At 65.4% G+C, this 26,635-nt stretch overlaps 3 protein-coding genes across 10 annotated transcripts; 2 read left to right on the plus strand and 1 right to left on the minus strand.

The window, feature by feature from the left end:
- Positions 1-2,989: 2,989 nt before the first annotated feature.
- On the plus strand, positions 2,990-11,079 carry UNC45A (unc-45 myosin chaperone A). Its single transcript, XM_053272411.1, has 20 exons — positions 2,990-3,050; positions 3,148-3,318; positions 3,984-4,020; positions 4,113-4,288; positions 4,430-4,522; positions 5,020-5,187; positions 5,743-5,911; positions 6,263-6,433; positions 6,513-6,684; positions 7,044-7,344; positions 7,450-7,544; positions 7,701-7,842; positions 8,050-8,190; positions 8,397-8,524; positions 9,280-9,346; positions 9,434-9,547; positions 9,696-9,811; positions 9,928-10,045; positions 10,130-10,285; positions 10,401-11,079. The coding sequence occupies exons 1-20, from the start codon at positions 3,009-3,011 to the stop codon at positions 10,662-10,664; spliced, it is 2,841 nt and encodes a 946-aa protein (XP_053128386.1). The 5' UTR covers positions 2,990-3,008; the 3' UTR covers positions 10,665-11,079.
- A 1,412-nt stretch (positions 11,080-12,491) lies between these two features.
- RCCD1 (RCC1 domain containing 1) lies at positions 12,492-18,645 on the plus strand. Of its 3 annotated transcripts, XM_053272444.1 has the most exons (8): positions 12,492-12,760; positions 14,848-15,060; positions 15,190-15,343; positions 15,448-15,569; positions 17,153-17,266; positions 17,389-17,553; positions 18,030-18,059; positions 18,145-18,645. In XM_053272444.1, exons 1-8 carry the CDS (start codon positions 12,601-12,603, stop codon positions 18,402-18,404), a joined length of 1,218 nt encoding a protein of 405 aa, XP_053128419.1. In that variant the 5' UTR covers positions 12,492-12,600; the 3' UTR covers positions 18,405-18,645. The 3 variants fall into 3 exon arrangements, with proteins under 3 accessions (XP_053128419.1, XP_053128420.1, XP_053128422.1); XM_053272445.1 differs by lacking the exon at positions 18,030-18,059; XM_053272447.1 differs by lacking the exon at positions 14,848-15,060.
- On the minus strand, positions 18,550-26,262 carry PRC1 (protein regulator of cytokinesis 1). 6 transcript variants are annotated; one of them, XM_053272430.1, is made up of 14 exons: positions 26,098-26,262; positions 25,583-25,715; positions 24,350-24,472; positions 24,020-24,253; positions 23,776-23,946; positions 23,498-23,647; positions 23,041-23,188; positions 22,810-22,946; positions 22,563-22,658; positions 22,312-22,458; positions 21,623-21,724; positions 20,520-20,621; positions 20,021-20,224; positions 18,550-19,448 (listed from the first exon to the last, which is right to left on the minus strand). In XM_053272430.1, the coding sequence occupies exons 1-14, from the start codon at positions 26,106-26,108 to the stop codon at positions 19,371-19,373; spliced, it is 1,836 nt and encodes a 611-aa protein (XP_053128405.1). In that variant the 5' UTR covers positions 26,109-26,262; the 3' UTR covers positions 18,550-19,370. The 6 variants fall into 6 exon arrangements, with proteins under 6 accessions (XP_053128405.1, XP_053128407.1, XP_053128404.1 ...); XM_053272432.1 differs by having other exon boundaries at positions 20,021-20,200; positions 26,098-26,261; XM_053272429.1 differs by having other exon boundaries at positions 21,614-21,724; positions 26,098-26,261.
- Positions 26,263-26,635: the final 373 nt, after the last annotated feature.

Below are 26,635 nucleotides of genomic sequence, written 5' to 3' on the forward strand. Positions count from 1 at the left end.
AGGCGGAGGGGCAAAGCGCTTTGCAGCAAGGGGGTGTGGCTGGCATCACCCCCCCCCCGAACCCACTCCGGGCACATCCCCCTCGGAAGCAAGGGTCTCTGGGGGAGGTCACCTGTGGGAGAGCCAGGGGTCGGCCGTGGGGTCTGTTCCGGGGGTGGGGGGGCTTTGGGGCCTACCAATAGGGCCCGCTGCAGGACCAGCTGTGCGGCTCTTGTGCCTGTGCCCTCCCTGGCAAGGACCAGCAGCACTCTGGGGGTCTCCCCAGCAGTTCTGGGCTCCAGCAGGCAAAGGCGGGGAAGGGGGGGAGGAAGCAGCCGAGGCAGGCCAAGAGCACATGGGGGGAGGGGGGAGGGCTGGGCGAGTGAGGTGTGCCCCCCTCGCCCGGAGGAGGAAGGGTCGGCCTGGCCCTTCGAGTGCCAGCAAAGCAGCCCCGGCTGAGGTGTGCGTTCCGTGGGGCAGAGCCCTGCGCCAGACCCAGGCCTGCCAGGGGGGTGCCGAGGCCTCCCCTCCCTGCCCGCCGCTGCGCCTCCAGGCCGGTCCGGGGCCTGCCCTTCCCCGCCCCGCCCCCACCTTGCAGCCTGGCAAGGTCCCTGCGGAGACAAGCCATAAGTGCAGCAGCAGCAGCAGCAGCAGCAGCAGCAGGAGGCCCTAATGGCTCCGGGAGGTGCTTGATGGTGCCCGGTAATGGATGAGGGAGCCAGGCAGGGCTGTGTGGTTTCCCTGCCTTCCCTCCCCAGGAAGAGGCAGCCAGAGCAACACCAGCCCTCCAGCTGCCGGGAAGAAGAAGATGCTGCTGCTGCTGCCGCTGCTGAGCCTGCTGCTGCCGCTGCCGCCACCCCACTCGCTGGGGACAGGTAGGGCCCCCTCTTGGCACCCACACGCCCCTCCCTCCCCCACCCACAGCCTGCTGGATGCTGGCCACGCAGCCCCCTGCCGGTGTGGGCCTCCTCCTCCCCCCCCCCATTCGAGGAGCAGCTCTGCTCTGCCCTGCTTTGCCCCGGCACTGCGGTCTGTGGCATCAGGTGCTGCCACAACACTCCCTGGGCCCCCAACCCCCATAGCTGGGCCCCCCAACCAACTGGGGCCAGCTCCGCTGAAGGATGCTGGCAGCAGGGCGCCAGTGTGCAGCTGGCGGGCGTGCAAGCCGAGCCCCGCCTGCCTGTGTGGGGTGAGAGCGGGAGGGAGCAGTTGCCAGGAGGGCTCCGCCCTGGGGGAGCGCCCTAGTCCCAGTGCTGGGGGGCTCGTGGCTCCCCACCCTCCTGACCCCCCAGGCCCTGGCCAGGCCATCCCTCAGGCAGCCGAGCGTGTGTCCCCCCCACACACACACACCCTTGGCCACCATGGGAGTGGTGGCCACCATCTGCCCTCCAGGGCAAGCAGGCGGCAGGGCAGGAGGAGGCGCCCGCTCGGAGGGAGCCGCATGGATGCCGGGGCGGGGGGCAAGCGGTGGCCTTTCTCCGCGCGCCTTGCCGGGGGCTCCCCGCCTGCTCCGGCCGGACTTCAGCGGGAGGCAGGCTGCCCGGCCCCTCCGGAAGGGCTGCTGCTGAGGCGGGGGGCGAGGGCCGAGTTGGAGCCGGCAGCGGCACCCCGCTCTGCCCGGGCATCCCCGAGGGCGGCCCTTCAGCGTGCCCCCCCCACCCCGCCAGGAGGCAGGGCCAGCAGGGAGGGCTCCTCCGCCATGGGGGGCACACGGACCCCCACACACAACCCAGCCGCGGGGGGCCAGCCCCCCCCCCGCCCGCAGGTCCGCCGCTGAGCCGCCGCCTCTGCCTGCGCTGCTTCCTCCCAGCCTTGGCGGCGGCCCACAACACGCATCTCTGCGAGGGCTACCTGGGGCCCGACGGGCGGCGCCACTCCGGCTTCTACTGCCCGCGCCTGACTGACCCCGCTGCCCACGCCTACTGCTGCCAGCCCGGGAGCGGCCGCGGCCTCAAGTTCTGCTGCCCCCGGCCGGAGTTCGAATTAAGCCTCCGGAGCAGCCGCCGCAACACCTCGGCCGGGCTCCAGAGGTGAGGGCGCTGCTGCCCTGCGGGAGGCGGGCCTCTGGAGCGGGGCTGCGGCGGCCTGACCCTGCGGCCTTGCCTTTGCCCCCCGCTGCAGGAGGAGCGCCGGCCGCCCGTGGCTGCCGCTGCTGGCCGTGGGGCTCTACGGCTGCCTGCTGCTGGCGCTCATGGCCGTCGACTTCCTGCACTTCTACCGGCTCCACCAGCACCACTTCCACCAGCTGCTCCGCCGCAGCCGCCTCGGACGCTGCCTGGGAGGCCCCCTTCTGCCCCGCCGCAGCAGCCCCGAGCCCGGCCCCGGGCAGCCGGCGAGAGAGGAGGCAGGCAGGGCGCCCGCCGGAGAAGGGGGCGGGAGGCGGGCGAGGCAGCAACTGGGCGTGATGCTGCACAAGGGCGGCCGGGGCGGGTCAAGGCAATGAAGGCACTTGCCTAGGGCGGCAAGGTTGGGGCGCGGGGCGCATCGGGATGGCGGCAGGACGGCGGCGGCGGGAGCGCCTCCCATGCGCCCGCCTGCCTCCCCAATGACAGCAGGTCAGGCCGTTTGCGGCCCATTTCGGGGGGGCTCTTTGCACATGGGAACAAGGTTCAACCCCCCCCCCCCACTCAGCCCTTTACCTATAAAGGGGAATCCTTGCCAGATTCCCTTTTACAAGTATAGTCTCGACCCCCTCGAGCTGGGTGGCCCACAGGCGGCAAAGGGCTTAATCCGCCCCTGGGGCCAGCCCGGACGGGCAGCATCGACTCCAGTGGCAAGGGTCGTCCTGCGGGAGGCTGCCAATCCGGGTGGACAGCCCTGGACTCGGGAGGCCCGGGGCTGGAAGGGACCCGTAGCCCAGGGGCGCAGCGCCTGCTTTGCGGGAAGGAGCTGGAAGAGTTGCTGCTGCCGGTCCGAGCAGGTAACGCTGGTCCCTCCCGGGAGGGGGCGGGGCCAAGCGAAGAGAGCGGGTTGGATTGGCTGGGGGAACCCCGCCCCCTCCCTCCCCGAGGCCAGGCAGGCGCAGCCTGATGACGTCAGCCTGGAGCGCCATGGAAGGAGCGTCTGTGGTGGTGAGAAGCGCTGCGGCGCCCCCGGGACTGGGAAGGGGGTCGCTGCCGCCGCCGCCCCCCCCGCCCCCCTCACGCCCCCCTCCATCCCGCCCCACAGGAGGAGGCCTCGGAGCTGCGCCGCGAGGGCAACGAGCTGTTCCAGTCGGGGCGCTACGAGGAGGCGCTGGAGGCCTACACGCGCGCCCTCCGCCTCTGCCCGCCCGAGCCCCAGCCCTGCCCGGAGAGGGCCCTGCTCCACCGCAACCGCGCCGCCGCCTACCTCAAGCGCGTGAGTGGGTCGGGCCCCGGGAGCGGGGTGGGCTGGGAGCCATCGGGACTCCCTGCCACGAGATAGGGGTGGGGAGGAGGAGAAGGGAGAAGAAGAAGAAGAAGAACAACAACTCCTCGCCAGGCTCCGAGGCCGGGCAGTGGGGCATCATGGGAGCATCTGCCTGGGATGCTGGGCTAGGTGGACCCACCTAGGTTGGGGCCTGGCAGGGAAGGCAGCTTCTTTGTGAACCAGGGACACCTACAGCTACACACCCTCTCGGGATTCCAGAACATGCCTAAACAGAAGCTGTGACTCAGCTGCTTGCTTCACACCAGCCTTTGGAGGCTGCTCAAAAGGAGCCTCAGCGGGATCCAGACTGCCAAGCAAGCCCACCCGCTAGAGAGCTCCGTTGGCAGAGCAGAGCCTGGTTCTCCTGCCTGGCGGGAAGCCACAGATCCTGTGATGGGCAGAGGAGAGTCTTGTGTGCTGGGACTGGGTGGGCAGCCTCCTCCCCATACTGACATACGGTTGCCTGGGGCAGCCACACTTGTGCAGCTCCGAGTCTCTGGCTTGACCAGGCTTGGAACTGCTCAGGGTTCCCTGCAGGAAGGCAGCCGCTCCTCCCCAGGCTGGGAGAGCCCGCTCTGCCTTTGGGCTCTCTTTCACGCTTTGTCTCCTTTCAGGAGGACTATGTCCAAGCGGAACGGGACGCTTCTAAAGGTGAGCCGGCGGAAGAGGTGGCCCGCTGTCTTTCACGAGCCTTGTCCTCTGCTGAAGCCTGCTTCCCCATGCACCTTCCTGTCTTTCCCCAGCCATTGAAGCCGATGGACGTGACGTGAAAAGCCTCTTCCGTCGCAGCCAAGCCCTGCAGAAACTGGGCCGCCCCGATCAGGCCGTCTTGGACTTGCAGAGGTGTGCAAGCCTGGAACCCAAGAACAAGGCCTTCCAAGAGGCCTTGCGCAACCTCGGCAGCTCCATGCATGAGAAGGTGGGTGTCTGGCCAGGGCAGGCGCCTTGGCTCCGGGCTGAGGGCTGCCACCAGGATTTGGGCCTGGGCTTCCTGCTGGGATTCTGCCGGCCTTGGGTTTGCATTGCGTCCAGTGTCTCACCAAAGGCTCCTTCATCTCAGATGAGAACCATGTCGAGCACTGACGCCAAAGTGGAGCAGATGTTTAAGATGCTGCTGGACCCGGAAGAAAAGGATCCGGACAAGAAGCAGAAGGTGAGTTGTGGCTGTGTGTGTACCAGGCCTGTGCAAAACGTGCTCTCTGGAGGGCACGTTCTTCTGCAAAGCGGAAGCGGTCTGTAGGCAAAGCGAGAGCGATGGCTGGATGGTGGGGCGGCAGCAAGGTTGGGCTCCCGGTGCAGGAATGGCGCCTCCTTCAGGAATCGCTGAAGCAAGGTGTGTTCTGCAAGTGCCTTGGTGCGTAATCAATATTGCAGGTTGCAGAATTCGTTGGGCAGGATTGGCAGGTGTCTTGGCAGAAATTCCCTGTGCTCTAGTGGGAGTACTCTGAGGCTTTGGATGGACTCCGTGCTGTGCTAGAGTGAGGAGAGGACAGCCTGCTTCTCATGGGCCAAGATTTCCAGAGCTCCCCAGCAGTCACTGCTGCTGCTGCTGCTGCCTCTCTTCTGGCTGTGGGTGTGATGAAGTGGGAGGGGGCTCTCTTGGATGAGGGAGAGCCCCAGCCGGGGCTGAGTGCTGCTTCTCTTGGCCAGGCCGCTCAGAACCTGATTGTCCTGGCCCGAGAAGAGCCGGGGGCCGAGAAGATCTTCCAGAGCGATGGGGTGCGTCTGCTGCTTCAGCTTTTGGACACAAGCCGGTTGGATCTGAAGCTGGCAGCCCTGCGGACTCTCACTGGCCTTTGCCAGGGGCATCGTTCCCGGGTAAGTCTTTCCTGGGTGTGTCTTTCCAGAGACAGGGCTGGCGGTGGCTTTGGAAGAGCTTGGAACCTCGTGGGAGAAAGTGTTGCATGTGAACGGAGGACTGTGATCTACTGTGTGGGTGTTGCTCCAGCTCCCCGCCTTGGCACGTGTCCGGGTCCCAAGAGCTCTTGCAGCTGAGGGGCTGTGCTGGGCTTGGAGGGTGGGAGCGGAGGCTGTGCCCTTCATATCTGCTGCTTGAGATTCTGGATGCCTTCTCGCTCCTCTGCTGGAACAGCGTTGCTCCTGGAGCTGACACAGCATGTTCATGCATGGTGTGTCTCCCTCTGGGCCGGCAGCCCTGGGGTCTTGACTTCTCCTGCCTGGCATGAGAACTGGTGAGAGGCAGCCGGGTTCTGATGCCTCTTGCCTGGGGTTGCACTTGGGTGCAGGGAAGGGGTGCTGCTCTTTGCCCCGAATGGGCATCTCTGGGCCCCGGATCCAGAGTGCAAGTGGTGAGACCAGCCTTGATGATGCCTCCCAGAGTCTCAGCCAGGGGCTGCCCTTCCCTTCTTCTAGACAATGGCGATCCTGGCTGAACTGGGCGCTCAGCGCCTCTTTGCTGTGCTGGAGATGGAGGATGAGCAGGTCTCGCTGGCCACCCGCAACCTGCTGCAGGTCATGTTTGACTCCCTCAAGGAGGGGCTGCAGAGGGAAGTGCGCGGCAAGGAGGGCGCTCTGGTGCCAGGTGAGTCTTGGTTCTCCTGCCGCTGTGGGCAGGGGCCTGGCATCACCCCCTGCCTCTTGTTTCACAGACCAGCCCACTTCCTAGGACTCTTGACAGTGTCCCCATTCCCACAATGTCCAGGGACCAGATCCCTGGTTGGGTTGCCTTCAGCTCCACGGACAAGCGTGAGTGACACCCTCACTTCTCAGCTGTTGTATGTGTGCTCTCAGACAGGAAGGGCCACGCAGCCTGCCTTGCTAGGCTCAGGAGAAGGAGCAGAGTTTGCCTTGGCTTAGTTTAAGCTGCTGCCTGCCTCTCCCCCCCACCCCACCCTCACCTTTGCTGCTGCTGCTGCTGCTCCTCCTCCTCCAGATGCGTCCAAAGAGCTCAAGTTGCTCCTCAAACAACTGCTGGAAGCCCTGACCCGAGAGGGCATCTCTTCCTACGGCCGGGACAGCATCCTCAACTTGCTGATCAGTGTGGTGCCCCGGAAGTCGCTGCAGGATCCCAACAACTGCCTGACCCTCTGGGTCATTGACCAGGGTAAGGGCTTCCCACGCCCAGGTCCGTCTTCCTGCTGAGGGCCCCGTGGCAGCCCTCCTGAGCACCTCTGTCCCTGCAGGGCTCCGGGAGATCCTGGAGGTGGGGGGCACAGTGAGGCACACTGCTGGGGCCCTGCGCGTGACGGAGGACACCCACATGAGCACAGCCGTCCTGCTCAGCAAGCTGTACGGGGACTTGACAGGCGACGCAGAGCGGGAGAACTTCCACCGACTCTGCGAGGACTACGTCAGGTAGGGAGCGAGTGCGGGGCTTTGCGAGCCAGCCCCCTGGTTCTGCCAGGAGAGGCTGGGTCCGGCTGGCAGGAGGGGGCAGGCGCTTGTGCTTGGGGTGTTGGCCGGCCTTCTGTGCCGGGGGCCTCCCCCTCGGCAGTCAGGCCGTGTGAACTCGGTAGCCTCGCAGCAGCTTCGCCAGCATCCCCGGAGAAGGGCTGGAGCCGCCGGCAGCCAGTCGGCTGTGAGCTGCCGCTTGTCCTTCTTGCCCTTGTCCCAAGCGGCCTCCTGCCCGCCATTTGGAGCTCGCGGGCTCCTTGCAGGCCGGCTCTGGCCTCGCCTGAGACGGGCTGTGCTCCCTTCCCCTCCTCCTCCTCCAGAGGCTGCTTCGAGGGCCACGGCGTGCCTGGGCAGTTGCGGGCCATCCAGACGGCCTCGTGCCTCCTGCAGGGCCCCGCGGAAGCCGGCAACCGGGCGCTGGAGCTGAGCGGCATCATGGAGAGCATCCTGGCCTTGTGTGCTTCCTCGCGGGAGGCCGACCAGCTGGTGGCTGTGGAGGCCCTGATCCACGCGGCGGACAAGGCGAAGCGCGCGACCTTCATCACCACCAACGGTGTGGCGCTGCTCAAGGAGATCTACAAGCGCAGCGAGCGTGACAGCATCCGCATCCGGGCCTTGGTGGTGAGCGGAGGGAGGCAGGGAGGCTGCCGCCGCGGCTGAGCCTGCTTGGGAGGGGGCGGGCCTGGCTGTGCCGGGCCACCCCCAACCCCACTTGCTCCCCCGCAGGGCCTCTGCAAGCTGGGCTCGGCAGGGGGCACGGACTGCAGCATGAAGCAGTTTGCCGAAGGGTCCACTCGGAAGCTGGCCAAGCAGTGCCGCAAGTGAGTGAGCCGCCGGGGCTGGGGCCGGGGCTGGCCGGGCAAGCCGCTGGAGCCATGAGGCCCCCCTGCCGCGCTGCCCGTGCCGGGGGGCGGGGGGTCTGGCGGAGCGGAAGCCGGGCTGGTGCTCCCGCTGCGCTCCTCCCTGCCCGCTCCTAGGTGGCTGTGCAACGAGGCCCTGGATGCCGGCACGCGGTACTGGGCGGTGGAGGGGCTGGCCTTCCTCACCTTGGACGCAGACGTCAAGGAAGAGCTGATGGAGGACAAGGCAGCCCTGCAGGCCCTCTTCCAGCTGGCCAGGGTGAGGAGGCCGCCTGGCATGGCCACACCTCTCCCTCCGAGGGGTCCTGAGCAGAGGGCCGGGCGGGGGGGCTGTGTGCAGGGCGGGAGGGCAGGCCCTGCTGGGAGGAGCTGGGTCCAGGGCTGGCTGTTGGGCGCAAGGGAGGTCAGGCCTGCCCCGCCAAGGAGCCTCACCGCCCCCCCCCCCCCGCCCCATATCTCCCCGCAGTCAGAGAACCGCAGCCTGCTCTTTGCCGTGGTCTCCACGCTGGTGAACTGCACCAGCAGCTATGACCACGAGGAGCCCGACCCCCAGATGGTGGAGCTGGCCAAGTATGCCAAGCAGCACGTCCCAGAGAAGCACCCCAAGGTGAGCGGGCCGTGCAGGAGGCACCCTGTGGGCAGGGCTGGGGCGGCCTTCCCCTCCCGCACCCCCCAGCGCTGTGGGGCAGGAGGGAAGCCCTCGCAGAGGCCGTGGGGACGGATGCTGGGCCCAGGCAACCCCGCGGGGCGGGGCGCGCACCTCCTGCAGAACCGGCGGCCCTCACTCCTCCTCCTCCTCCCTTCACTGTCCAGGACAAGCCAGAATTTGTGCAGCGGCGTGTGCGGAAGCTGCTGGCCGCTGGTGTGGTGTCAGCTCTGGCCTGCATGGTGAAGAGCGAGAGCCCGGCCCTGAGCCCGGCCTGCCGCGAGCTGATCTCCAGGTGGGGCCTGCAGGGGCTGGGGCGGGTGGGCGAGACCTTCCCGCCCCCCACTCCCCCGTGTGACTGGCCCCCAAGGCCTGGGGCCTCCTGCTGACCTGGGCAGGCCTTCGTGTTCTCTGCCGTCTGGAGCACTGCCACGCCTGCCCCGGCTTCTCCTTGGGCCCCAAAGGAGCTGGGCTTTGGGGAAGCGGCTCTCTTTCCCCGCGTTGGCTCCCCCGAGCACCGCGCCCCTCCTGGGCCTCTCCATTTGCTGCTTGCGGGGCAGTCTCTCCCCTGGCCCGTCTCGGCCTGCCAGCCCCTGGACCTCCTGCCCTGAGGCCTGGGGGACCCACATGCTCCCTGGGCCTGTGCTTGGCCGAAGAGCACGGGCTTGGTGGGGCTGCTTCCATCTGCTCTCTCTCTCTGTAAGAGGAAGGTCGGGGCCCCCACTAGGACGTCTGTCCTGCTCTCTTCCCAGAACGGGGTCTGAGGGCACACACAGTACAGCCCCCTTGCTGAAGCTAAGCAGCTCTTGGCGTGGTTGGTGCCTGGATGGGAGACCCGGGGGTGGGGCCGAACCTCAGTGGGTAGGGCCCCTACTTGGCATGGGTGGGGCCCCAGGCCCAGCCCCCGGCGGCATCTCCAGGCAGGGCTGGGCAAGGCCCCTGAGCCTGAAGCCCTGGAGGGCTGCTGCCAGCCAGAGCAGGCAAGACGGAGCTAGATGGACCGAGGGTCTCCCTGGGCGTAAGGCAGCTTCCTGTCTTCTGTGCCCACAGAGTTTTCCTGGCTGTTGTGGAGGACCCAGAGGACAGAGGGGCTGTGGTGGCCCACGGCGGGGGGAAGGTGAGCAGCACCCCACCCCACCCCCTGCCCTGTCCTGGCTCTGCCTCTGGGCCGGCTCTCACGGCTCCCCCCCTCTCTCCCCCCCAGGCCCTCATCCCTTTGGCCCTGGAGGGCACCGAAGCGGGGCAGACCAAAGCAGCCCAGGCCCTGGCCAAGATCACCATCACGACGGCCCCCGAGATGGCCTTCCCTGGCGAGCGGGTCAGTGTGGGGCAGGGCGCCTGGGGGCCTTCTGGCTCTGTGCCTGCCGTGAGGGGAGGTGCTCGCTGGCCGGGCCTGGCTCTCTGCGCTGGCCGGGCTCCTTGATCTGGGCAGTGGGTCCCTCTGAGCCGGCCCCTTCCTCCCGCAGGTCTACGAGGTGGTCCGTCCCCTGGTCGGCCTCCTGCACTTGCAGCGCACCGGCCTGCAGAACTTCGAGGGGCTCATGGCCCTCACCAACCTGGCGGGGGCCAGTGAGCGGCTCAGGTGAGGCCCGGGCGGGAGGCGGGAGGGCCTGGCTGCTGCCCCCTCCCCGGCTGGTTGCACAGAGGGCTCCAAGCCTTGCAGCCTCCCAGGCAGCCCTCCCTCCCTCCCTCCCGCAGGCAGAAGATCGTGAAGGAGAAGGCCCTGCCCATGGTGGAGGGCTACATGTTTGAGGAGCACGAGATGATCCGCCTGGCAGCCACCGAGTGCATGTGCAACTTGACGCTCAGCCCGGAGGTGAGTGGGGGGGGGCTGCTGGCCGGGAGGGAGCTGGAGCCCCCCCCCGCCCCCTCTCCTGCCCACTCTCCCCCTCTTGTGCAGGTCAGGGAGCTCTTCCTAGCCGAAGGCAGCGACCGGCTGAAGCTGCTGGTCCTCTACAGCGGGGAGGAGGACGAGCGGCTGCAGCGGGCAGCCTCGGGGACCCTGGCCGTGCTGACCTCCCTGCTGCCAGCGGTCTGTGCCCGCATCCCTCAAGTGGTGAGTGGCCTCCGGGGGGCCGGGGCTGCCCTGGGCTCGGTGGAGGGCTGTGGGGGCCGGGCCTCTCCTCTCCTCCCCCCACCCTCGGCCAGCTGCTGCCCTCCCCTCTCCCCAGACCACCCACTGGCTGGAGATCCTGCAAGCCCTCCTGCTCAGCCCCAGCTCGGAGCTTCAGCACCGCGGCGCCGTGGTGGTGAGGAACATGGTGGCAGCCGACAAGGAGCTGGCGGAGAAGCTGATGGAGAGCGAGACGCTGGAGATCCTCTCCGTCCTGGCCCGGCTGAAGGACCAGCCCAGCGTGGCCCAGGCGGCCAAGGAGTGCCTGGCGCAGGCCGTGGCCTACGGCTTGATCAAGCCCAGCCCTGACAGTGGGGAGTGACCCCCTGCACACGCCTACGCACACGCTGCTGCCGCTGCCGCCGCTGCTGGACACGGGCACTGGCTTCGGGGGCCAGGGGAGGGGGTGCTTGCCCCAGGAGCTGGCGCTGCCTGCAGGTGCCTTCCCCCTCAGCACGGCTGGAGGGCACCATTCTGGCTTGAGCAGCCTGGTGGTGGGCTTGGGTCTGTCTTTCGCCTGCTGCCCCATGCCTCCGAGGGGGCTTGGGGGGCCCCGCTGAGCTGCTGGCCCTGCCTCCCAGTGGTACTTGCTCTGAGGACCGGCGGCCACATTCCTGCGCTTCTTCTCTGGGGAAGGGGGGGGGGTGGTACCATTCCAGGCCTCTGTGCTGGGCACTGGATGGCATGAAGGTGGAACACTATGCAAGTGTCTCTTTGCAATACAAGGTCACTCCGTTCTCCGTGGTTCCTGGCTTGGTCTTGTGTGGATTTGGGCTGGAACGGAAGTTGGGGCGGGGGAGGAGTAGCAGGGGAGGAGAGCCTCATGGGGGGGGGGTCTGGTGTGGTATTCGGCCACAGCAAGGGGTGCTCCCTTCACCAGTGGGCAAAGGATGGCCACTGTCTGTCTGCCCCCACCCAGCAGACTCCAGAATGGCCTTGGAGAGGGGGAGGGTCTCCCAGCAGCTGCGCTCCCTTCTGTCCCTGCTCCTGTTCTCTCTTCAGTCCGCCTAAAGTGCCTCTTGTCCCGATGAAGAAGGGCAAGCGAAAAAACACCAGCTGCGCTCCAGCCCCAATTCTCCTGCACTCCTGGTGCCCACAGACAAGCCCTGGGGTGGCCCATTGCCTCTTCCCGCACAGTGCGAGATGATGATGATGATGCCTTTCAGCAACTTCCGAAATCACTGCTCCCCCATGGAGTCCCGGCTGCCCGGACTGGGGGCCGCTCTCTGCTTCCCTGGGACCTGCCCTCAGTGGAGAGGTTGCTCTGCATTCCACTTTAGGGACAGGCCTGACTGGGCTCAGGCGGGGCTTCAGCAACCTCGCAGACTGGCCCGCAGCCAGAGAGTCCAGCTCCCCAGCTCTGGACAGCAATCTATTATCCTGAAAACAACTAATCAGTAACACGTTGCTCGGGAGACACGGAGAAGAGGCCAGAAGCCTTGAAATCAGAGGGAAGTTGCTTGGAAGTATATGAACTGTGGTAAGAAACAGAAGTTGCCCACAAAAGTTGCCAGGAAGTAAAGCAAGGCAGCCAGGGATTCAGAAGGAAAGAGCAAGACCGGCCCTGAGTTTCACCTCCCTCGAGGAGCAGGAGGCAGGTCCTTGGCTGGGAGAGCAACCACCTCTACAGCATCCCCCTCTCTGGACTCATCCTGGCAACTCACGGCCGGACTCCCTCCACCCCATACATAACTAATTGGGGGGGGGGTCTTGGCCCCTCCGTTATAGCCATCAACGAGCCGCGGGGGAGGGGGGAGGCTTCCCCACTCTTCCAGGGACAGACAGCTCGGGGGTCCAATGCAAAGTCAGGCCGGCCCAGGTTCCTCCCTCTTGTGCAACGGGGGGCGGCCCTGGCCCTTCCGCCGCAAGGGGAGCCCCCCCCGGGCAGATCCTTCAGCTGAGCGGGGGCTCTGCGTCGCGCCACTGTGGCCCCCACTCCGCGCCTTCGCCTCTGCGCGGGGAGAGGCCAAGGAGGGCTGCGCTGCGCCTGCCTCCAGCGCTCAGGATCGCAGCAGGATGGCGGGGGGGGGGGGGGAGGCGGCCGCGGCTGCCGGGCCCCTGCAACATACAAGCGCGGAGAGGGGAGGAGGCAGCCGTGGGGGTGGGGGGCGAGTCCGCGGGGCTGGCGCAGGCGCAGAGCCGCCGCGGGAGGAGGGGCAGAGGCGGCGGCGGCGGCGGCGGCGGGCGGAGCTTCCCCACGTGCGCTCGGCGTCGTCACGTGTCTACCGGGAAGGCGCCGCCGGTGCTGGTGGGGGGCCATGGTGGAGGCGCGCCGGGGCGGCTGGTTCCAGTTCGGGTTCCGCTTCGAGGCGGCGCCCGCGGCGCGGATGGAGCCGGAGCCGGTGAGCGAGTCGGCGCCGGTGCGCGCGGTCAGGCCGAGCTGGAGCTTCGCCGGGATCGTGGCTCCTGCGGCTGTCGGTAAGCGCCGGACAGGCTCCACAGCGGAGGAAGAGCGGAGGGAAGCAGCCCCCCAAGCCCGGGCTCTTCGGCCTCCGCAGGAGCTCCCTTGAGGCTCCGCTGGGCTCCGGTCTCACCCGGGGGGACCCGAAGGCGGCGGCGGCGACGCGGGGAGGGGGGGGGGCTCCGTTTCTGCCCCCCGCCCCTGCTTGGGGGCTCCCTCTCTGCGCGGCGCGGCCAGCCCATATTACCTGGGCGAGTGGTGGCAGCTGCTGCATCCGTCGGGGCAGCCGGCAGCGCAGCGCTCCTCGGGAAGGGGCCGTCCTCGGGCAGCGGCAGCAGCAGCAGCAGCAGCAGCGCCGCGGTGGACAGGCGCGCCCCCTCCCCGAGGCCCCCTCCCGCCCGCCGCCGGGCTCTGGCCATCCCTCGAAGGGGCGCCTCTGGCCACCCCGCCCATCAAAGACCAGACCCGCCAGGAGCCAGGGAGTCCTCTCGAGCAGGGAGCCCCTCCCAGCCCCTCTGAGGATTCCTGGGGGGCGCCGCCTGGAACTGCCCCCAAGAAGAAGAGGGGAAAGTGTTTAAAGCAAACTGCCTGAAGCAAACGGGGGGGGGTGGGTGGGTGCACTTTTAACTCACTATCTTAGTTCTTCCTGGGGGCAGCGACAAGAGGGGCCCCCTCGGAATCAGATTGGCTGGAGCAGCTTGAGTAGCAGCTGTTCCAGCCAGTAAGACCAAACCAACCACAACTATTTCTGTTCAGCTTTTCAACCAAAGTTTCCCAAGCAGTTTGCATAGAGAATGAATGAAGGAGGAGGATCAAAAGCCAGGCCTTATAGGCAGGGGAGCTGGGCCTGGAAGAAGACTCCTGCCCTGAAGGTTTCCCTGGCTGCTGGCAAGTCTGGTCTTTTACGAGCTGGCTTGTTTTTGTTGGGGTGTGTGTGTGTGTGCGTGCGTGCGTGCGTGTGCGTTTCCCCTCCTGCCCTTGCTGACCAGCCACCACTGTGTGGGTGCAGAACTACTCAGCCCTTTAGGAAGAGCTGCAGAGCGGAGCGCCTCTCCCTGCCCGTGCTCAGGCCAGGTTCTGCCCGCGCCTCCTCTCCCACTCTCACTCCAGCCCCACTTAGGCTTCAGGGCTGTGGTTAGGGGTCTGGCACTCCCAGCCGCAGCCTCTGGCCTGATGGCCCAGCCAGGCTGGGCTGCTCTCTGCGCTCTGGCAGGACCGCCGTGGAGGGGCCTCTGGAGCGCCTTCCTCCCGTGACTTCAGTGCTTGGCTCCTGGCTGAGGCGCCTTGTGATTTCGGCGCCCCTGCTGGGTCTCCTCTGGCGCTGGGGCGGCTCAGGCCTTTGGTGGCCCTCTGGCCACGCTGCCCCACCAGTCAGCTCAGGCCTCCTTCCTTTTGCACTTCAAAGTAGCCGCTCCTGGCCAACTGGCTTTGGCTCACTTCCAATTGCAGGGCGGGAGAAGCCCTTTCGCCTTCAGCTGGGACCTCCCGTGGCTCCAGACCAAGTGTCCCCTTCCGGTGATGTGGCCTTCCTCGGCCAGGCCTCTCCCTCCTCAGAGCCCTTCTCAGCAGCTAGCGTGATTGGGTGGCTAGAGAGCGGGACGAGGGCCAGGGAGACCTGAGTTCAAATCCTCCGTCAGCCATGAGACTCACTTGGTGACGCTGGGCCAGCCGCTGCTCTCTTCGGCCAGCCACCCTCAGAGTGGTTGTGAGGAGGAACATCACCTTGTACATCGCTCTGGGCTCCTTGGAGGAGGAGCGGGATGTCAGTGTGAAAATCAGGTCAAATCACCACCACCAACAGTGCGTGAGCTTCAGCGTCTTTTCTGCGTTTCCTGCTTGGCGTTGTTTTCCGTGGTCTCTTGTTGCTCTTCCTTGTTTCTTAGCATGGTAATGGTTTTTAACTGATGATGGTGGTGGTGGTGATTAATAATAATAATAGAAACACACTTTATTTGCTAGCCGCCCCCTCACAAAAGGTTGCTTATTCCTTTTCTGAGGGTATGGTCTGCACCGCCTTGGATGGTTTTCCGGGGCAGAAAGGGGGCCTTGCAACAAGCCCACGGCCGGCCGGCCGGCCCACCTCTGCCGTTCTCTCCCCGCTTAGGGTCTGATCCGCTGCAGCAGCAGCAGCTGCTTCTGCAGGGAGCGGTGCAGGGCGCCCTGCCCCCCGACTGCCTGGACCTGCTGCCCTCGGAGACGCAGGTGCTGCTCCTGCGGCAGACGGCGCTGGAGGCCTGGGGAGTCGACTCGGTCCCGAAGCTGGAGGGGGAGCCAGCTTGGCGACGGGAACTCCTGCCCGAGGAAGTGGCAGCCACAGGTGTGGAGAAGAGGGGCAGCCTGGGGAAGAAGCAGCCGAAGACCCCCCCCCGCCCCCATGGGAGAGGCAGGATCCAGAGAGGCGGGGGCACGCGCTCCTCTGACGCTCCTTTCTCTTCCGCCCCCCCAGAACTGCCCTTGGTGCCTGGTGGGTATGTGGCCCCTCACCCCCCCTTCTTCACCCCACTGCCCTCCGCCTTGCAGGCACGGAAGCTGGCGCTGGGGCACAAGCATGTGGTGCTGCTGAGTGTGGGGGGGGCCCTCTTCACATGGGGCTGTGGCAGGTGAGTCAGGTGGGGAGGGGCGGGCTGCCTCCTCGGGCGGAGGGAGGCAGAGGGAGAGTCCGGGCTGCCTCTGCCCCTTGCCGCCTCCTCCTTCTTCCTCCCAGGCACGGACAGCTGGGCCATGGGGGGCTGGAAAGCCTGGAGGAGCCCCGGCTGCTCGAAGCCTTGCAGGGCCTGCCGATGGGGGTCGTGGCTGCCGGGGGCTGGCACTCGGCTGCCGTCAGTGGTAAGTGGGCCTGGGTGCCTCTGGGGGGAGAGGGAATCTTGGGGCCACACAGACAGCCAAGCAGGGGTAGAAATCCCAAAGACACTGAATGGACAGTTACATCTTCAACCATGGAACCTCTTGCCGGGCCTGATGAGTGTCGGAATATTCCTGCTGATGTGAGTTGCGCTTCTCAGAGAGAGATAGTCTGTGATATTCTTGTCTCTGAAGAAGAGCTCTTCCACACGCACGACATGTCAGGCAAGCCACGGGGTTTCCTGGTGGCAGAAAGCATTGGCCACTATTTGTGCCAGGGAGAGGGCCTTTTTGGTGGTGGCACCCCGTTTACGCAATAGTCTCCCCAGTGAGGTTCACCTGGCTTCATCACTTTGTTCTTTTAGACACCAGGTAAAGACATGTTTGTTCATCCAGGCCATTTAAATTCTGGTTTTCAGATTTTAAAATGAATTTTTAAGCTGCTTTATATTGTATTTTGCATTTTCACCTTTTTTGTCTGTTATGATTTAATTTGTTACGTATTTTCATTGTATGTTTTAATCCTCTGTTGTGAGCTGCCCAGAGAACAATTTGGTATGGGCTGGCTAACAAATAAAGATTATCATCATGCAGCATCTTTGGGTTTCCCTCCCCACTTTGGGGGGTTTTCTGGGGCAATGGCATTTCCCTCTTCCCCTTGCCCCATATGGACTGCCCTCTTTCCTAGCAGCGGCAGGTTTCTCCCTGGCCTACAAAGTTGAGGGTCTTTAGAGCGCAGACCTTTGTGACTCCATAAGAATACATCTCTTGGTGGTTGCCTGAGTCGTGGCCTTCTTGGGCCCACCCCCCTCCAGCAACAGCTGCAGCCCATTTTTAATTCTGGCCGCTGGAAGTGGCTGTTCCCCAGCGGCAAGAGGAACAGGGGCTGCTTCTCCTAGGGAGGTTGCCTGGCAGTGACCCGTGCGGGAGAATGCGCTTGTGGGGCTGGGTGGGATTCTGCCCAGGGAGGGGCTCTCTCCGTTGCTCTTCTTCTGCATCTGCCCCCTAGCCATGAAAAGGGAGCCCCTCAAAGCAACGGGGGTGGGTTGAAGCTAGTGCTGTGACCCACAGTGTGTGTGTGGGGGGGTGAAGGCCGTCCAGGGGCTCCAGCCTGCCCCTTCCCCAGTGTCAGCACAGAGCCACCGGCTTCTGGAGAAAGCGGCTTGCAAGGATGTAGCCCTCACTGAGCCAGGGAGGTCAACCGGGCCCTGAGCTCTGGGGAGACGGGGAATGTAGGATGCAGGGACCAGTGAGGTGATGGGATGCTTCTGAGCCGGCTGTGTGTGTGTGTGTGTGTGTGTTGAAGTGTTTGGGGTGAATGGAGAGTGTGTGAGGTTATTTGCCGCGAGGAGGGGCAGGCGGGCGGAGACTGTGCCGTCTCGCACCCGGACCTTCCGGTTCTTCTGCAGCAGCGCAGAGGCATGGAGGGCGCAGGAGGAGTCGGGGTCCACTTCCCTGCCCTCCCTGGGCCCCTGGCGCTGCGCCTCTTCGGGCAGCCCTTGGCGGGAGAGAGCGGCCCCTCCCTTCTGGCCTGCAGCCCTAGCCCCCCCCCCCAATCTCTCTGCTAGAAGTGGGCGACCTGTACATCTGGGGCTGGAACGTGTCCGGGCAGCTCGCCTTGCCTTCCAAAGCCGTGGCGGAGAGCAGAGCCACCACCACCACCTCCACGGCGGCTGGCAGAGGTGAGCCCGTTAGCCCAGCAGGGCAAAGGGGGTGCAGAGCAAGCCCCTGGAGAGTGGCTGTCCTGCTGCGGCAGCTGAGAAGTGGGGCGTGGCTGCTCTGCTGACCGCTGGTCTGTTCCCAGGGGCTCCGGAGCCAGGCGTGGCCGGGGACGCGGCCCCAGAGAGCCTCCCGGCTGCCGCAGGGGCCTTCATCGCCATCCAGGCCTTCCCTGCTCTGCTGGATATGCCCCACATGGCAGAAGTCAGCAAGGTCAGCTGTGGGTCGCGCCACACGGCCGCTTTGACACGTAAGAGGACTTTGTGTGCGGGGGGGCAGGGGGGGGGGGTCACCCGGAGGCTGCCGGGCCGCCTTCCCTGCACGAGGAAGGGGTCCTGGCCCCGTCATGCTGCTTCAGCCTGAAGGGAATGAGGAGCTAAAAAGCAGCCACTCCCCTGCGAGGGTTCGTGAAGAAGCCAAGCTGCTGGGGGGCGGCCAGAGGCCCGGCTTCCGTCCTTGGCAGCACCTCCAGGCAGGGCGGGGAGACCCTGAGCTAGCAGCCCCGGGGGGGGGTCCAGCCAGGAACGGGGAGCTGTAGGTGGCCCCATTTGTGTCATCACCTCTGAAATTTGCCCCCCCACCCCGGGGCTGGGAAGTAACAGGAGAGCTGCTCAGGGGGAGGCCCTTGGCTCCCCAGGCCGATGGGCCTCCTGCCCCTCCCTCGGTGGCCCTGCTTTGCCTGTGGTGGCCCTGGGCTGATGCCCCCCCCCGCCTCTTGTCTTGCAGGCGCCGGGCATCTCTACACCTGGGGCTGGGGTGAGTAGGGCGGGGGGCCCCGGCTCCCTTTGGGCAGGCCGTGCTCTCCCTCCGAGGCAGCACTGGCCGCTCTCTCTGCTTCTAGGGAAATACGGCCAGCTGGGGCACAGGGACTCGGCCAGCTCCGACCGGGCCCGCAGGGTCCAGTATTTCGAAGAGCGCAGCCTCCGCGTGGTGGACGTGGTGTGTGGCCCCTGGAGCACCTACGCCTGTGCAGTGGGAGGGGGAGGAGCAGGGCACGACGGCCGCCCCGGAGCAGAAGAGCAGCAGCAGCAGCAGCAGGCGGTGGTGGGTGCAGAAGATGCCTCTTCCTGCGCCCCAGGAGCCGGAGCCTGGCTACGCTGACCCCACGGGGGGAGGCAGCATCCATCGCCCCGGCCACACCAAGAACTGAAGCTGGCTCGGGGTCCTCCGCCCCCCTCGGGACTCCCCCTTCCACCCCTTGAGAGGCGGGCAGGGACTGCCACAGAGCACACCACAGCCGGTAAGAAAGAGTACAGGATCCAAATGTATTTGTTAGAGCAGAACTCGACAAGGGACACAAAACCATGTAACACTCGTGAATAAAATGCTGCGCTTCTCCTTATGGGCCGGCAGTCAGGATCCGAGGAGGGCGGCACAGGGCCGTGCGGGGAGGGAAACAGCCCTCGGCACCCAGCCCCGAGCCCCGGAAGGGCCAACACTTCTCTCCAGCCAGAGACCACACCGTTAATTCCCTACGCTGCATAAGGAGGGCAGGTTACAAGCCGGAGTAACAAACCCCAATAAATAACTGGACTGTAGTGAAAAGAAGGTGCAAATCGAGCCATGATGAGTCGGGCGCAGTGGGCAGAAGCCCCCTCCTGTCCCTCCCAAGAGAGCAGCCACGAGCCCCGCTTGGGTCCCATTAGAAAGACTGCAGCGGGGTGAGCAGGGTCTCTCTCTGGACACAGGGGCCTGCCCCACAGGCTGCCACGGCAAGGGCCGCCTCTGTCGCTTCCTCACCAGTGGGAGGGCCCAGACATGGGGAAGAAGCCCCTGCACGGGGGGGGGGGGCCTGCCCTGAAACCCCTGCCTGGCTGCAAGTGGCCCAGCTCGCTCTCAACGGGGCAGCAGAGTGTGCAGCAGGGAAACCCTCTCCCCACCTTAACATTTATTCCTTTTAAAATCAACATTGCAAAGAAGGAGTTGCACTAAAAACAAGCAACACGTCGTGGTTAAAAGTGGGCCAGGGGGGTCCCTGAGCAGGAGGAAGCCAGGTGCCACCTGCCCAGCTGGGGGCCCCCGGCCGCCCCCCCCAGCCCCACAGTACACACGGGAGGAGCCCCTCCCTCAGCTCTCAATGTTGGAGGCCGTGGAGTTGAGGATGCGCGAGCGGCACTCAGATCTGGAAGCCCTTGAAAGTCCGTGCTGAGGAGAGAGGGGGCAGAGCGTCAGCCGGGGAGCTGGGGCCCGTGGGGGTAGGAGGCCCCCAGTGCCTGAGGACTCGGGCCCCATAGGATGTCAAGCCAAGGAAAGGTGGAGCCGCTCCAGGGGGCCGATTCTAAGGGGAGGCAGGTGTGTGTGTGTGTGTTGGGGGGGGAGTAGTCCTTTTCCACCCACTGTGCACTTGGCCCCCTTCCTCGGCTGCTTTTGTTTGGCCATCAGTGCCAGGGCGTCCATCAAGAGGGCCCTACAACATGGGGGCAAAGGGAGGGAGGGACCAAGCAGGTAGGGGCGGAATGACCGGGGTGGGGAGGGGCCAGGGAGCACCCCACTCCTGGGAAGGGTTAGGGGTTAAGGGGGAGCTTGCAGCCGCACTGGTGGGGGCCGAGGGAAGCTGCTGCCGCCGCCGCCTGCCTAAAGAGCCCGGCCTGCCACAAGACGCCCGCTGGGAAGAGATCCCCGCGGGCAGGCGTGGCGGACGCAGCTGCTGCTCGGAGAGGGAGGGGGCAGGCAATGGCTCCCGGAGGGGGGCGCGTGTAGAGAAGAGGGGCATTTACCGCAAACTCGGAATAGGTGCTGGCCACAGCCTTAATGCTGCAGGGACGCTGGACAGGGGCTGTGGGGGTACACCCACCGCTCAGAGGCGTCCCGGCACGCAGGGAGATGTTCTCCTTGTTGTGTTCCAGGCGTCCTTGCCGAGGAGGCTTTGGGATCACGCAGCTGGGAGTGTGGATGGGCTGTGGAGACCGAGGGAAGCAGGACTAGTGGTTAGTGCTTGGGCAACTGCCCGGAATGTCGCTCCCCAGACCCCTGGGGCGGCTCCAGCTAAAGTGGTGGCAGCAGGGCCGCCCTGCCCGAGTGCTGGACTCCGTGGGACCCCTCACCTCGGGCTCTTTTCATGGGCATCAATGTCACAGGACGGGTGCCTCCTGCGTGCCTGCCCCACACGGCACGTATCGGGCAGGGGGAGGCAGTGCTGGCAGGTGGGCGGTCCCAGCCTCTGGCCGAGGCTTGGACTCCAGGAGAGCCTCCCCGTGCAGTGGGGCAGCTGCTTACCTTCCCTGCAGAAAGCGGTGGATGAGATGCTGGCGAGTGGAAGACCGAGCCCCCCAAGGCGGAGCGGAAGGTGCTGTTGGGGGTGGCGGCTGTGGTGTTGAGCTGCAGCAGGCGGGGCGGGGGGGGGAGGTCGCCAAGCGTCACTATGGTGGACTCGATGGCCTTCCCCCACCCCTCCCTCCAGTTAGAAACCCCACCCACCCACCCCATCTCAACTAGCAGCTCCAAGGTCAAATCACCTCCAGCGCCAACGTCCTGGTAGGACCTGTGACTTCACGCACGGAAACAGGAACCAGCCCAATATCCAAAGTCAGGGCCCAGAACAGAAGGGCTGCAGTAGCAGCCTAGGAAGGCCCTGAGCGGTTCTCCTGCACAGGCAGGGGGCCTAGAGGCCCAGCGGACATAAGAACAGCCCCAAGCAGCCTCTCTGGTCCAGCAGCCCATTTCACACAGCAGCCCGCCAGATGCCTCTGGGAAGCTCACAGTCAGGAGGCGAGGGGACACCTCCTCTCCTGCTCTTGCTCCCCGACAACTGGTACTGAGAGGCGTCCTGCCTCTGAGGCTGGAGATGGCCCACAGCTACCAGACTAGTAGCCATTGATAGCCCTGTGCTCCATGCATTTGTCTAATGGCCATCACCACATCCTGTGGCAGAGAATTCCATCGATTAATTATGTGCGGTGTGAAAAAGGACTTCCTTGTATGAGCTAAATTTCCCAGCCTTGAGTTCCATGGGATGATCCCCTGAGTTCTAGTGTGAGAAGGAGAAAAGTTTCTCTGTCCACCCTCTCTACTCCATGCATAATCTAATACACCATCATGTCTCCCCCCCCTCCCAGTCGCCTCCTTTCCAAACTAAAAAGCCCGAGTTGCAGGGGAGTAACAGCAGGAGAGAGGGCGTGCCCTCAATGCCTGCCTGTGGCTTCCAGCGGCATCTGGTGGGCCACTGTGTGAAACAGGATGCTGGACTAGATGGCCCTCCTCGGGCCTGATCCAGCAAAGCTGTTCTTATGCTGTAACTTTTGCCTCATGAGGAAGGTGCTCCAGGTCCTGATCATCGTGGTTGCCTGGAGCACCAGACATTCTGGGCTTACCTTCCGCACCTTGCCGGGGGTGTTGAAGCCCAAGACCCGTCTCTTGTTGGGGGTCCGGGGGGTGCTGCCATACATCATCTCCTCCTCAGTCTGACGGGTCTTCTTGAGTTGCTGAAAGAGAGAGAGAGAGGAAGAAAGCCACCTCCAGAGCTGCCCTGTGCACAGGGACGGGACGGGATGGGGACCTTCAGAAGGGAATTCACGCAAGGGTTTTATTGCGGAGAGTTTTTCTCCAAATACGTCCTCCTAGGAAGAGGTGAAAGAAGATGGTTTTGAGGCTGCCTGCAAGGGGCAGACCACGGAGTCTCCTGTGCTTGGCTAGAGGCTGAACCCCTCTCCCAAGCCAGAAGGCGACCACCAAGGTCAGCTCAGCGGGTCCAGTGCAATCCTGCAGCATGTTGCAAGAGTTGAAGTTGGCTGTGGGGGTGGGGGGGAGACACTGCTCTCTGGTTTCATCTAAAATATAATCCAGACAATCAACGTGCGATAGGGGAATCACGGGAAAGCAACACACCAAGCTTTAAGAACATCCAATTGGCCGCTGCTGCCGGGGCCAAGAGACACCTTGGTGCAGAGCGGCTCCGTCCTGATTAGCAGATTTCCACCCCCCTCCCCCCACGGCCGCTGCCAAGGTCTCCCTGGTGTTGCCCGCTCCCACTCTCTGGGGCTCTGGAGGCCCCCCTCCCTGCCCCACTCACGCGCTCCTGCTTCTCCCTCTCCTTCTCCAGGTGGTGGAGCTGCCACTGCTCGGCCACGTACTCCACGAAGCGCTGCCCGTTCACCAGGAAGGCCTGGGCCTGCTCCTCCTCCCAGCGCTCCACCTGCCCCCTCAGCTCCTCTTCCAGCTGCAAGAGAGCAGGGCAACGTCTCCAGCCAAGCCGCCTCTCCCCGGCAGCGGGGCAAGGCTGGCCCGGCACCCCCACCCTGCAGGGCGCAGAGCGCCACGTACCTTGGACAGGGTCTTCTGGAGCCTGGCACGCAGCTTCTCCTCTTTCAGGAGCTGGCCCCCTCGGTTGGTGAAGCGGCTCGGATCCGTGGCCTTTCTCTGAGAAGGAGAGGGGGTCACAGGGCAGCCGGACAGGAAGGCTCAGCTGCCGCTCGCGTGGGGGCTGCCCAGGGCTGCCCAGCACAGCCGGGGCCTCCACTGGCACGTACCCCCGCCGGCCCAAGAACAGCCCTGCCGAGCTCACAGCTACCTCCAGCTCCTGGAAGAGGCGCCAGTTCTTCTCCCACTTCTGGACCCCTTCAAACAGCGGCTGGTGTGCCTCAAAGTAGCGCCTGAGCTCTGCAACCTCCTGGTCGTGTTGCTGCAGCAGCTGCTCGGTGAAGTCCTCTGGGAGGGAGGAAAGAGAGGCAGGTCACGGGGCAGGAAAGCTGGCCAAGGGCCACGCCCGGGCAGGCCAAGCTCCCGCCACCCACCCACTCACCCTCGTAGTAGGGGCGGAAGGCCTGCCTCTGCTCAGCGCTGTAGAAGCAGCGGTCCCAGAGGTCGGCCAGCTCAGCCCGGATGGCCTCCACCACGCCCCGGAGGTTCTGCAGCTTCAGCTCCTCCAGCCGATCCACCTCCAGATGCAGCTAGAGGCCAGCAGGGGCAGAGTCAGCGCCCTGGGCTGTGGGCTCTGCCGCTGCCCCCACCCCACCCCACCCCTGCCCTCTCTGGGGGTCTCAGGTTCAGCTGGGATGGGCAATGCAAAAAGGCCCTTCCTCGCAAGGATGAGGGAAAGGGAGGGCAGCCGTGGGCCGGGCTGGCCAATCCCCCAGTGGGCATGGAGAGGTCTGCGGTTGCCAGGGAGCTGAGCAGCACTCCAGCTTGCAGGAGCACTGCAGGCCCAGCCCTGGGGTTGGCGGGGGGCCCTCCGAGAAGGGGGGCACGCGCGTCCTTACGGCATTCATGGTCTTGGCCCTGGATCCCACCATGTATGGGGCAAAGGCTTCCCTCTCCTCCGCAGGCAGCTGCAGCCGATCCCAGAGTGCCCGGATCCGGGAACGCAGCTCTTCACACACCGCCTCATTCTGAGCTCTCCTGCCCTCCAGCTGCGGCAGAACACGGGGACAACGAGACAACGAGGCCGGCCTTAGCAGAACTGAATGTGTGTGTGTGTGTGGGGGGGGAAGCCCCCCACTCCCACCAAGCCCCCTCCCGCTCCTCCTCTACCCCCCACCTGTTGGAGCAGCTCTTTCAGGGCCGTGATGTTCGCCGTGGAGAGGCAGAAGACCTCCTCGTCCTCGCAGGCCACGTCCCGCTCGAAGCTCGAGTCTGGCAGGTGCTCCAGCTCCTCCATGCACGAGACGATCTGCTGCTTGGTGCTGAGGAACTCCACTCGGCGGCGCTCCTGCAGCGCAAAGCAAGAGGTCAGCAGCCGAGCCTGGGCCACGGCCCCCCGCCCACCCGGCCACAGCACAGACCTTCTCGGCGGCCAGGGCTGCCAAGTGGCGCCGGAAGCGGTCCAGCTCCTCCAGGCTGGGCACGGCCTCGCTGTCGATGTGGTAGCGGGGGGTGCAGAGAAGGTCGCACAGGTCCTGGTCCCGATCCTGCAGCGTCTTCAGCTCCTGCATCCGCTCCCGCTTCTGCTTCAGCATCACTTCCAGGCGGGTGCGCAGGTCCTTCTCCAGCTGCAGGATGGTGGCCTCCTCGTCCTCCTGAGGAGGGAAAGGGGAGGCCTGCGCTCAGCAAGGCACCATCCGCCTCCGTGCCCCGCCCCCCGCCCAACTCGCAGCCGGCCTCAATGGCCTCACCTCAAAAGGAGCCAGCTGCAGCTCCCTGCAGAGGGTTGCCAGCTCCTTGCGACACACAGCAATACTCTTGAGGAGACGCTCCTTCAGCTTTTCCTCCTCAGCAACCATCATGTCCAGCAGGCCCTGTGGCAAGAGGCAGGACGGGGCAGCGTTAGCCCTGAAGGACACCCGCAGCAGCCCCCATCCGTAGGGAGCTGGGGCAACGTGAGGATGCGGCAGCCCAGCCGGCAGCATCAGACATGAGAACATTCTTGCCGGATCAGATCCCAGGGCCAGGCCCCTGTGATCCAGCCCCCCCCTTCCCACAGTGGCCACCAGATGCCCTGGGGAGGCGGAGGCACATGCTGCCTCTGGACCCGGAAAGAGCCTGTAGCCGTCCCCAGGAAGAATCATGCTCATCAGGGGAGCGGGGCCGGGTTCACCCCTCTCTCCAGCAGCCCCTCAGAGTGAGGGAGGTAATGGAGAAAGTAGGGAGGGGTGGAGCTTGGGGGCCCCCGGGAAAGTGGCCCTGGGCCCCCAGGGAAAATGCTCTCCTGCTGCTTCTCCATTCCTGGGGCAGGAAGAGCAGGAGCTGCTCCAGTCGGCTCAAGGCAGAGTCTCCTTTGCTGGGGGGGGCAGGGGGGAGGAGGTTGGCGCCCCTTGCCAGTCAGCATTGGGGGCTGCTACAAGCCCCCCCAGAGCCCCTTGGCTGATAGGCCAGTGACATAGAAGACCATGGCTATTAAAGGCTTCACATAAAACATATGGGCTCTCAGTTCCATGAATTGCTTGATCCAACCCCTTTATGTGCAAAAGACTACAGGGATTATGAAATTTTGAATCTTTTGAGTGTGGCCAGTTAAGAGAACATCTACCTCTAAAAGGCCCAGTCCTGTATTTGGACTAGCAACCTCCATAAGATTTACATCTGTATGTACAAAAAATGGCAGCTCCATCTCCTTTACCCAATTCCCGATCTTCAAGAATGGGAAAGCCACCTAAGGGCACTGTGGGAAGTGACTGGATGAGCAAGCCGGAGGTCGCTGGTCTGAATCCCCACAAGGATACAGGAAGGTGCCGAAATGAAAGGCGTCAGCATCTCAGACTGAGGCGGAGAAGGCAACGGCCAGCCCCTCCTGTGTTCCACCCAAGACAGCCAGCGGCTCTGAGGGCACCGGAGCCGGCACCGACTGGAGGACACGCTTTCCTTCCTTACTAGCCGCAGCGGGGAGGCTCCGGGCGTCTCAGCCTCACCTTGACATGTTTCTTCACGACTTCCGTGCGCTGCAGCCGCTGGTCCTCAGGGATGCCGATCTCTTCCCAGATATCCCGCAGGTGACTCAAGGCTCGGTTCAGACACGCCACCGACTCATTGGCCAACACCTCGCTGCACAGGAAGGGAGGCAGAGCCCGTGCCAGGGAAGCAGGAGGAGGAGAGGCGGGCGGGCGGGCGGGCGGGGGGCCCCCTCGCCCCACCCCGAGGGAAAAACCCGGACTGGCAGCAGCAGCAGCGGCAGCAGGCCAGGGCTGAAGAGGGCGCCTTCCGACGACAACCCTACCCCCCCCCCGGGCAACGCGTCAGGGGCAGCAGTAGCGGCGCGTCAGGGGGAGTCGCGGGGGGCAGCGGGCCCTGCAGCTCGGCGCCCTCCCGCCAGGCCCCGGGAAGGCATCCCAGGTGACGTCGGCCGCGAGGGGAAGCCCCCTCCCCTGACCGGCGCACGCAGGCGGGCCCCTCGCTCGCTCGCGCCCTCTCTCCCTCGCCCGCCCACCTCTTCCGCATGGCTCCGCTCTCCGGCCGGCTGCTCGCTCGGCCGCTCCGAGAATCCCGGCGCCGCCGCAACAGCCGCAGCAGCAGCAGCCTGGGCCGTTTCTTCTTCTTCTTCTTCTTCGCCGCCGCCGCTCCGGATTCAAATGCCACCCCGCGAGAGCCTGATTGGCTGCCGGGGAGACGCTGCGGCGCAGGCCACGCCCACAACCGCCGAGCAGGGCCACGCCCCCCACCCTGCCCAATCGGAGCGGAGCGCTGTCTCTGCCGTGGCCAATCGGCAGGGGAGAGGCCTCGCTCACGCCGCTGGGCCGTCCGCTTGCCATGAATGGCCGGGCGGAGCCCCCCGCCTCGCCCGGGCGTGGCGTCCCGTTGCGGGCCTTGCTGCTGAGCCCTTCCCGGGGAAGCCGCCGCCTGCGGTGCCTGTCTGGGGAGGGGGACGTGGGCGAACCGCGGCCAGCAGGCAGCCCTCCAACAGATGCTGCTGCACCTCGGGCTGCCTTGGCTTGCTCGGGGGAAGCTCGCCCCCGCCCGCCGCGACA

This window comes from Hemicordylus capensis, chromosome 10 (assembly GCF_027244095.1).
Source record: "Hemicordylus capensis ecotype Gifberg chromosome 10, rHemCap1.1.pri, whole genome shotgun sequence".
In the NCBI taxonomy this organism is placed as follows: domain Eukaryota; kingdom Metazoa; phylum Chordata; class Lepidosauria; order Squamata; family Cordylidae; genus Hemicordylus; species Hemicordylus capensis.